At 39.1% G+C, this 10,519-nt stretch overlaps 2 protein-coding genes across 2 annotated transcripts; one reads left to right on the top strand and one right to left on the bottom strand.

Annotated features, from left to right (window-relative positions):
* Positions 1-580: 580 nt before the first annotated feature.
* LOC104956553 (aryl hydrocarbon receptor-like) lies at positions 581-3,641 on the top strand. The gene is made up of 4 exons (XM_010784049.1): positions 581-668; positions 1,329-1,456; positions 2,344-2,458; positions 3,381-3,641. Exons 1-4 carry the CDS (start codon positions 581-583, stop codon positions 3,560-3,562), a joined length of 513 nt encoding a protein of 170 aa, XP_010782351.1. The 3' UTR covers positions 3,563-3,641.
* Positions 3,642-7,449: 3,808 nt separating this feature from the next.
* Positions 7,450-9,549, bottom strand: fam181b (family with sequence similarity 181 member B). The gene has a single exon (XM_010784030.1). It carries the CDS (start codon positions 9,321-9,323, stop codon positions 8,367-8,369), a length of 957 nt encoding a protein of 318 aa, XP_010782332.1. The 5' UTR covers positions 9,324-9,549; the 3' UTR covers positions 7,450-8,366.
* Between the last annotated feature and the right edge of the window lie 970 nt (positions 9,550-10,519).

Genomic DNA, 10,519 nt, shown 5'->3' on the forward strand with positions numbered 1-10,519 from the left:
CCGGTTTCTCAAACTTACCTACCCCACCTTTAAATGCAAAACTATAGAACAGGTATAATAGCCTGGAAAGTTGAGAAAAAATCAGCCTTTAAAACCAGGAGAAAACAACAACCATGCCTGATATATCGATATTATGTTATTATTATTATTATTATTATATTTAAATTACGATATTCAAAATCTTATATGATATCAAGTCTAGTATGATTAAAACAATATATAGCCGAGTCTCTAAGATGCTTTACCAGCTACTTGTGTCTCTCTTTTTCTCTTTATGTGTTTGCCCTATAGCAGTTGCATACACTAAAAGTCAAATGAATTTAAAATGCAATCGGGGAATTCCTGACAGAAACACCTGAAGCTAACCAAATTAAACTGAGGTGAGGAAGAGCACAGTCTTGAAGCTTTGTAAGATCACGTGCACACTCGGTTCCACTGCCAACCAATCTGTCAGTCTGAAAGCATCGCTACACAAACTCTCACACAATCAATCAACAGCAGTTTAAACACATAGTTTATTAAGTGCCACTGCTGTACATAGAGAAACAAGTCCCACAGCCTGAGGCCAGCAGGTGCAAAAATGCGCTGTTCCACTTTGTTTACTTGTGAGCTGGTGGCTCTGTGTGGAAGTAATCCAGGTCTCTCCACGGAAGAGGACGTTTTGACAGGTGAGCTGCTCGTCTTCCTGCCTCTTGCCAAAGCTCGGCCACGCTCTGTGGAGCTTCACAAAAACGGTGCTTTGTCAAAGTGCCCTGCGCCTCGTTTATTGACGCTCACCTGTCAGGGACATTTTCACACGTCGTCCTGCAGAAGGACCACAACAGGCAGTGGTTGTGTGTAAAACAAAGGCTCCTTTGAGAACGGCAGCTGTCGGTGTTATTCTAGATTCAAAACAAGCGGCAGGATTTCAGGGAAACATTTGTAATGATGTTGTAATGATGTTACATTGGGAGATAATCTGTATTTTTTGTTGGACTGTGTAGAAACTAAAGTTAAATGATAAAAAACGAGTTTGATTCAAATCTGTTATTCTTCTTCGAAGTTGAGCATATTCTGAGCCGTGCCCTGAGGAGCATGTTTACTGTAAACCAGCTGAACTTCCCTATTGTAACAGCAAACACTACAATTTACTGTACATGGACAGTTTACCCAACAGTCAAAATCAAAAATATTGTTTTCCTCTACCCTGAACTGACATATATCCAACTAGATTGATATATTTTGATCTGCAGTGTTGAAGAGTGTCTGTCATCTATGAAATATAATCAAACATGATGGCTTGTAATGCAAAGTTTAAAAAAAAAAAACAACCCCAATATCACTTTAAAGCTATTTAATAAACCTGACTGTCTTTTATTTTGTGCAGGCGCTGAACGGGTTTGTGATCGTGGTCACGTCAGACGGATCCGTGTTTTATGTTTCCTCCACAATTAAGGACTACCTGGGCTTTCATGAGGTGAGATGCTGTCTTAATCATTTTATAAACATTATTTATTTGTAGCATTGATGGTTCCCACAGTTAAAGTCCTTGAAAGTGTGTACATTTGAGAGGTGAAAAAATCAAGGCCTTAACAGATTTAAGGTGTGTGGCGCAGTGGATAGTGCATTGGTGTCGGGTCACAGGTTCAAACCCCCCTGCAGTCAGCATGTCGTTGTGCCCCTGAGACACTTCGCCCCAAATTGCTCCTGTGTGGATTGCCCACAGTATTGAAGTATGTAAGTCCCCTTGGATAAAAGTGTCTAACATGTAACAGTAATTTAAGAAGCAGCCATTAATAGACATGTGTTAATGAAATTATAAGAATGTATATATATTGTTTAAGAAATGAAATAAATGTTGTTTTACTTTGCTATTCAACTTGTTAAGAGGTCGATGTCTCCATCACTGAAAGGCAGTATTTGAACAATAATCCATGTGTTAAATTATGCCGTTTTGGTTGCTGGCTCTGGAAGGAAATTGGGCCTAAAAAGTCCTTTAATTAGATGTTCATGAAGGTGTAGGAGTGTTCAAAAGGCAGCCCTTGTAGAGGTCAAATGTTGGCCTATTTGAAGTTTGTAAGTTACATTTAAGAGAGGGGTGACACATTTAAATGGTGGCTAACAATTGAATCCAAAAAACTCCTATCCATATTTAATCTCTATGAACTATTCACCAAACCATCTATTGACCCATTGTGTGCTGTATAGACCAAACCATAAAGCATGTTTCAGCATGTTGTAAACACTTGTGGTTAAGCAAGAAAAGAAAGGCTAAATATATGAGAACTCTTTCACAGGAAGTAGATCCCTAATAGGTGTAAATGACATGAGTTGCTGATGAAGTGTTGCGTCTCCTCTCCTCAGTCGGATGTGGTCCATCAGAGCGTGTTTGAGCTCATTCACACTGACGACCGGTCCTTGTTCAGACAGCAGCTCCACTTTGCCCTGAACCCCGCCACTGCTGCAGCGGGAGGTGATGGTAAGAACTGTGAATGATTCTTCTTCAGCTCACTCTCATTCAAGATTCAAGATTCAAGGCTTTTATTGTAATTCGTACATAGTAGGGATGGGAACGAATATTCGAAATTATTCAGGTATTCGAATATGAGTTATGAATATTTTTATTGCATATTTTTTTTAAATAATTTTTTTTAAATAATTTTTTTTGGGAGGGGTGCCTAATTTGATTACATATTATCAAATGGAAAAATTCAATGTATACGACAGTGCCATAGCTAAATGTTTTAGGTCGAAAGGTGTGTTTTGCTCTGCTCACCGGTCCCTCACAGCGGGCAGAGCTGCAGGAGCTGATCTCTCTCTCGCGTCCGGTTAAATTTCACTCGCGTTTATGTTCAAATCCATCAGAAAACCAAGTTATGTTGTAAGCATGAAAGCTGTAGGCCTATAGCTATCAACTGTTCAAACTGTGATCACCAGTTCAAGACATTTGACAAATTCGACTTGGTTTCTATACTTATTTGAACATGTATTTATTTATTTTTCAAAATTATTGGAATTTTTTTGGAAATTTTTTTTCCCACATTTTTTTCTTTTTATAGGATATGTACATTTCAGTTAATTGGTTAACCGTTTTTTTTGGGGGTTGAATATTCAAATATACATTTGCTTTCAAATTCCCATCCCTAGTACATAGCTACAGTGTAGTTATGTCGATGAAAATCTTAGGTCACAGGCTCCTCCAACAGTGCAACACAATACAGCAGATAAAATAATGCAAGTAAATACAATCAAATCGAATATAAGTAGTGCCATAAGAGTCTATATACAAGTGATACATAATGTGTAAGTTACAAACAGATGAATGTTATGGACGTTCTTAAATCAATGTTTGGGGTAAATGATTCTGATGTGTAACGTGTGATCTCTACCCGTGTGCTCAGTCATGAAGACCTCTGGGAGTACGGTGATGTACAACCCTGATCAGCTTCCTCCAGAGAACTCGTCCTTCCTGGAGAGGAGCTTCGTGTGTCGCTTCCGCTGCCTGCTGGACAACTCCTCTGGATTTCTGGTTAGTACAACAAATGCGAAAAGCAAGTTAAATTGTCCGAAAAATGTGATGTAATGTGGTTCGTTTACGTTTGTTTGAATTCAATAAAAGCCACTCTTAAACAACATCTCAGAAGCCCCTACAGCAGGGGTGTCCATTATTAACACATGAATACTACTGTGTAATATATTTATACATTTATAGTTAAGAAGTACAATATAAGACGAGCAGAAGTTTATCTTAAGTCATTATACTTTTTGAATTTGCTGAGGGCCGATTCAATATGGTCCACGGGCCGTATTTGGCCCCCGGGCCCTAGTTTGGACACCCCTGCCCTACTGGAAACACATGAACTTTTATATCTTGTTCAAATCAAAAATCTTTTTATTGAGTTTCGACAATCAATAAGCAGTGTTTGTCATATAGTAATGGTAAACATAATGTATGCCAATGCAAATGAGCGATTGGTCTGTGCTGATTGTATGTACAAAAGGAAAAATAAAAAACAAGAAAAACACAGACAAACAATAACAACGACTAAAGTAATCCCCTATCACTGCCAGTGATCCTTATACACACGAATATATGCCAGACATATTGTTGGATGAGTATATATGCATGTAAAACAAATGCATATACACACATGCATACACACATGAAACCTACACATACACATTTGCTGTATACATACATACATACATACATACATACATACATACATACATACATACATACATACATACATACATACATACATACATACAAACAAACAAACATACATACATACATACATACATACATATGCTGGTACATACATACATACATACATACATACATACATACATACATACATACATACATACATACATACATACATACATACATACATACATACATACATACATACATATGCTGCACTTCATACAGGACATAACATCTGCCAACCACTGTAGATGAGTGGGCGGGAAACTGTCTATCCATCTAAGCAGGATGGCTCGACGAGCTAAGAGGAGAGCAAAAGACAGAGATCGCCGCCATTCTGCAGTTAAACGCATCTCCTTACCTATTACCCCAAATAGGGCAGCCAGAGGATTTGGATCCAGTTCAATACTGAGCACTTGGGATAGAGTTTGGAAAATCTCCGTCCACTACATGCTTAGGCGGGGACCAGTACATATGAATGAGAGAGGCTTCATTAATTTGGTATTTATCACAGTAGGGACACACATCAGTGATGCTATGCTTCAATAGCATGCATGTGAATTATTTCTATAAATTGCTCTCTATAAAACAAACATGTGCAAAAGTAAGTTACTTGTTACTGAGAGAGAATATACGAAAGGCTAACGGATATCATCTGGCAACTGTGCTTTCACCCCGGTGGCGCTAACAAGCCATGAGGACTGGCTGTGAAAGGTCAGAGAGAGAGGGCAGGCGTGGATGGATACTCTAATTCCAATGTAACACCAAGAAGCTAACAACTCTGAAATGTATAACTTTTTCATTTGAGCACTGGTTTGTTTTTCCATTCCGTATACATGTGCAAATTATATCATCTGTGTTTACACTTCTTTTATTATAGGACATGATATACCATGCCAGAGAAAATCTTCTGTATATTATCTAGTTTACCTAGATATCAGGCTCTTGTTATTCAGCCCTGCGCCAACACAGTTCTTGTTAATCTCTTTGACAAACATTGCATCTCCAGTGTGCCATAAATCAAAGCAGGATACAGTTGTGGCTCCATCAGTAGGGTTTAATCTGAATGTATCAGCCGGTGTCAACTCCATACGCCTTCTGTGTGTGGAGCTCTCTATTGCAAATTGCCAGATTTCTTTTTTGTCTTGTGAATGACATAGGGTGTTGTTGACCAATCTGCAACAAAGCCAGCTGGTCGGAGTGTAAACAAAAGACTGGCGGACTATTATAAGCTTAAAAATAGAGCATTACAATGAACATGTACATCATGACATGATACTCTTACAGCATCTTAACATTAGTGTGTGGAAATCCATTTAAACCAACTCTGAAAAAGACAAAAATGTAAACTCACAGTTTATATGCATCCATTCCCCTCCAACTAACTAAATCCAGGAGTCATTTATTTCATGGAATTTGAAAGAGCACTACACAATACTGCAGTTTCACATATCATCTCATACATCAGAGTGAATCTGTGTCTAAATGGGAGTGGTGGACAATTGAGTTTTCAGTGGAACATTACTGCCATCTAGTGTGTGCTATTAGTAGCTGCTGGGCCTGAAGACAACACTGCCGGACATGTTTGTGTTGCTCTGCCATTTTATATTGTTTCTTGATTGAAAATTGAAAAAGGGAGCTATGGGTCAATAAATCATAGGAAAAACAACTGGAAATTGCTCCTGCCTTCTTCAACAACAAGCTGAAGCACTTAACTCCCCAGTGAACTTGTCGTAAACAACTGAAGACTGCCGGTCTTTGTGGATTTGTGTGCACTGTGTTGTGAAGGAGTGTGGCGATTAGCCAGATCATGCATGTTTAGTCAACTAGAGAAAGAAAACATGGTTGTGTGCAATTTCCTTTCCTTTTCTTTCTTTTTCTTATTTTTAGGGTAGGCGGGGTATTTTCACTTGGTAGGATATTGCTGTATTACTATTTTTGGTCAAATACCATGACTGTAAATAGGCTAATACTAAAACAGCTGGATATCACAAGAAAAAGGTGTCTATTATGCCCACACACGTAAGACTGCATGAAAAAATAAATAATTTGAATATATAATATATCATTGTTTTTATATTGAATTTGTTTTAAGTACAACAAGAAGCAAATACACATAATGTATGTATTTATATAAAAGTATACAAAAGCATTTAGACATTATATATGTGGCAATTCCCTTTTCCTGATAACTTTTACTTAAGCGTTACATATCTGTACACCTTTATTTCTGAAGGGAGTACCCGCCATATTTTAGAATGTAAAAACAGAAAGAAAATCAACCTGTTTAATATTATATACAATGTTGAACAATGTGACTATCATTATTCTACAAGAGCTCACCATGCAGACTTTACTGTGAGCCAGGATTTCTGCACTATGAATTGGACTTTCATCAGCCAGCAGAGGGTGGTACTAATGTATAGCCTACGGTTAGCGGGGTCATGGTATTCAAATGATCTAAAAGATGGTCTGGAAGTTTCAACAGACAACTTGCAGGAAATGAATAACTCCCACGCCCATATTAAGCCAGCAAATGAACAGATGGAGTGGTGCAGTAGTGAAAACTGGGAATTAAATATAAATGATTGTCATACTTCCTCAATTTTTGCTTATTTTGAGAATGTTTGTATGAGAAGGTAATTAAGGGCAATGATGTTGAGAGTTAGAAAATGTACATGAACTTAATTTTTCTAATCTCACAACACCTTGAGGTGTTTCTGTCCCACAGTGTTTACCAGCCGGCTCTCAGTCCCAGCAGAAATGTAAAATCAATCAAGCAGCACTGAATTATTTCTCGAGTGTGTACCAGTTGTTATTTTTCCCTCAGAATTGTTATGTCGTTTTCCCCTTTTGTCTAACATCCCAACAAATGAGACCGGAATTCCAATTTATTGGACCAGAAAGAAACAATGCTGGTTAACACTGCAATCAGCAATGTATTTCTGTGTCTTTTCAAGCAATTTAAGCGAGTATAAATACTTGAGTAAATGTACATTTGTTATACTGTCTGTGAGTAGAACAATTACAAAAACCTATATGATGCAATGTAGTGAAATACTGAAGTAAATACTACTTTACCTGTTGAAACGTTTTTTACTGTTTGTGTAATGACTCAATAGTTTCAACTGATTGCATAAAGAACTTCAAACCAAGGGTTACAGATTAGTTCACAGTTGCAGATAGAAGATAAAAGCATTGGAATAGATAAATAACAAGCAATACTATTTAACAAAACAGGAAAACTTAAGGTAGAGAAACTTCAGGATACTGAGATAAGAATGGAAACACTTTGCATATTGTGCAGCCCTCAAAGGATATAAGAGTGCAATGTGTATGTATTGATTGATTGATTTACTTGCGATTGATTGCAACAAACTCAACTCTCAACAAAACCATGATCAATAATCAACACAAAAACAGACACTGTTATACAATAATAAAGACCAGCTTTATTGTTGTCCTCTTACAATAGCTAGATACATTTAAGGCCTTTCCAATAAATTGGATACAAGTGGTAAATCTGTTGTGAAACAAACATTGCATCACACATTGTTCTAATAATCATTTCAGCAAAAATGATTTCCCCCCCTACACAGAACAGTTATTAATAGGAGTGCCTGGAGTGTCAGCATGTTTTGTCAAATGTGACGAACACTTCTATAATATCTAGCAATAAGTGAGGTTCAGGTCTACGCCAACAACTATATCTGCAGCTTGTATGTTTTCTTTTTGTCCAACATGAAATTGTAAGAATGAAAAGTCTTCATATTAATGACCGGATTCACTCCACTGACAAAACTGAAACGAATGAATTTTCATTCTGACTATCATTAGAAATTGCCTGAGATAAAGATAATAATATCAACATCTTAACATTAAACAGAATAGTTCATTAGACTGGGATGTCGAAAAGGTAAATGGCATGCATTGACTTGAAAAAGCTTTGGACAGTTTCTCATGAAATACTATATTTGAAGTTGCTTGTTTTTCTCCAGGAAAGTGTCACATGACGCAATGAGGAGATTATGCAAAATGATTAAATCCAGTTGCAATATTGCTCCCACAACACATACACAATATTGATAAAGTAATATCCAATTCTCTTAGCCTACTGTTAAACTAATCAGAGCAATTGTATCTGCTTTTCACCAGCAGCACTTCTAAGAGCAGTTTCTCATAGAGATGAATAGTTAGCTCTGTTATAACCACCACTTAAATCATAAGTGACCTGAGGTATGGAGCAGTCTGTGAAGAAGTTTGGGAAGGCCAAAGTGCACAGTGCGTTGTCCTCTATGGACCCAGTCTCAGAGGGACAGTAGAGAGGAGGCTGGGCTGGGCCCGTACGAAGGCTCTCTTCTAGTTTCTTAGAGGGTCCCGAGCAGCTAGTCCAGGGCTCGGAGTACAGCAGTCCACCAACTAAATGATGAGCATCGTATGAAGCAGGATCCAGGCCTCCCATCTCTGGCAGCACACGGACCGGCATACTTTGATAAAGGTCCTGGTCGCTCACCATGTTGCTATAATCAGGCCCCAAGAGCTCGAAGAACTCCGCAGCCTCAGGATTTCCTCGCTCCAAGTCCTTCAGCGTCATCCCAGATGTGGAGCTGACTTTTGAGCAGTTGGCAGGCTCGGTGAAGAAAGAGGGGGGCAGATTGCGATGCCTTAGGGGTGGTTTCTTGGCTTTTTCACCTCTTATATCCTTCACAGGGCTGAACAGGGCTGCCAGGCTCTTGCTCTGTAAGTTTGCCTGGACTCCATCGCGTTTAGGCAGAGTTTTGCTCTGCAAAGGGCTGGGTTGAGCCAGGGGGGAACCCTGTCTTTTAACAGCAGCATCTGCTACATTTCCTGGGGTTATGATGCCGGTGCACCTTTTGATCTGCTTCTGTAGATACTTCCGGTGGTTGACTTTCCTCTTGGATTTCACCGGCTTGTCCAAAGCCAGCTTGATATTGCTGGAGGCTGAGTCTATGAAGCTCAGCAGGTCCCTAGTGGTCTCCTTGTAGTCCTCGTCATTTTCTGCCTCACCGAGGAGACTCCCATCCAGGCCTTTCTCCACCTCGTACTCCATCACAGAACCAGGGAAGCAGAAACTCATGAACTGAGGGTTCATGATTGCAGTCTGAACAGCCATTACTCTGTTGAGCCCAGCGGCTAGACCTGTGGCATCCGCTGTGATCCTTGAACTAAAAGTTTCTTCACAGCATGTCTCTCTCCAAACACCTGGGCCTGATGCAGCTCATGAAGTTGCTGCACACATTCCAGAGTAGAAGTGACGGGCTCTGAGAAAAGCAAGGAGATCTTTCGGGGGGCTGGACTAATGATGTCAGAACATCAAAGAGGAGGGGCAAAGAGAGCGCAGGACTTAACTCTTTGCTTGTGCCTGACCACCTGCATCTAAGAGGGATTTGTCTGAAATTCCCTGCTGTGTTGAAGACAATAAACTCTGTCAGAACTCTCCCCCTCTAGTTTAACTGTTTGTGTGTGCTCTGAACCAAAAACGCTTTCATGAAACTGAAGGAAATGACTGTAACAGTGAGCAGAAAACCTTTGAAATACACATTTTTCTGGGTAGAATTACTAAACCAAAATCTGTCTTTTAAACTATTTGTTACATGATTATTAAACAAACAACAACAAATAACTAAACCAATTTCTTCAGCAGTAACATTTTCTCCAAAAATCCACAACTAATATCATTATTCGTGTGATTCCTGGTTGCTTTTCAAAACATTTGAACCATCATTCAAACACCATTATGTGTTTCCTTTCTGGATTGACAAATGGAAGTTAAGTTGTAATCTAATTACTGCTCATTTAGGCACTGAAACAAACCACAAACCAAGGCTCTACAGTAGTGAGAAAGGCTTCTATTCTGTGGGAAAATCTGTGTGCACAAACAGATGCCACTATTAGGGGGAATCTTCCCAACTGCTCGCTTGTGTCTTAATCTGCTCATGGCAAAAGTTGATTTCTTGTGCAATCCCAGGCCAGTGGGAATTTCTGCCCTGGCCTGACAACTATTATGGGCTGCCTTTGACATAAAGCCCTACAGGGTCTAAATAGCCTCTATTCTTCGCCCGGCAGTGAAAGGGAGCTTTGTGCCAGAGATTCATTAAATTGCACCTCACAGCCCCTTCGTAAAATGGGTCTCAATAATGAACAGTCGATTTAACTAGAAAAGCTGCCGGAGCTGTTAAATTAAAGGGGAATATAGTGCAGTTCAGGCTCAGTGTGCCAGAAGAAATGTTGACCTTAAGAAATCCTGGGTATGAAACTTCTGTTGTAAACAATAACGTATTTACAGGAAGTTTGTTGGCCGGCAGTGAA

Source organism: Notothenia coriiceps, unplaced genomic scaffold (assembly GCF_000735185.1).
Source record: "Notothenia coriiceps isolate Sejong01 unplaced genomic scaffold, NC01 NC01_scaffold00026098, whole genome shotgun sequence".
Lineage (NCBI taxonomy): Eukaryota > Metazoa > Chordata > Actinopteri > Perciformes > Nototheniidae > Notothenia > Notothenia coriiceps.

Coding starts and splice junctions, on each gene's coding strand:
- fam181b (XM_010784030.1), bottom strand. CDS start 9,323: ATGGCTGTTCAGACTGCAATCATGAACCCTCAGTTCATGAGTTTCTGC.
- LOC104956553 (XM_010784049.1), top strand. CDS start 581: ATGCGCTGTTCCACTTTGTTTACTTGTGAGCTGGTGGCTCTGTGTGGA. Junction 669..1,328: donor GGAAGAGGACGTTTTGACAG/GTGAGCTGCTCG, acceptor TATCACTTTAAA/GCTATTTAATAAACCTGACT. Junction 2,459..3,380: donor TGCTGCAGCGGGAGGTGATG/GTAAGAACTGTG, acceptor CCGTGTGCTCAG/TCATGAAGACCTCTGGGAGT.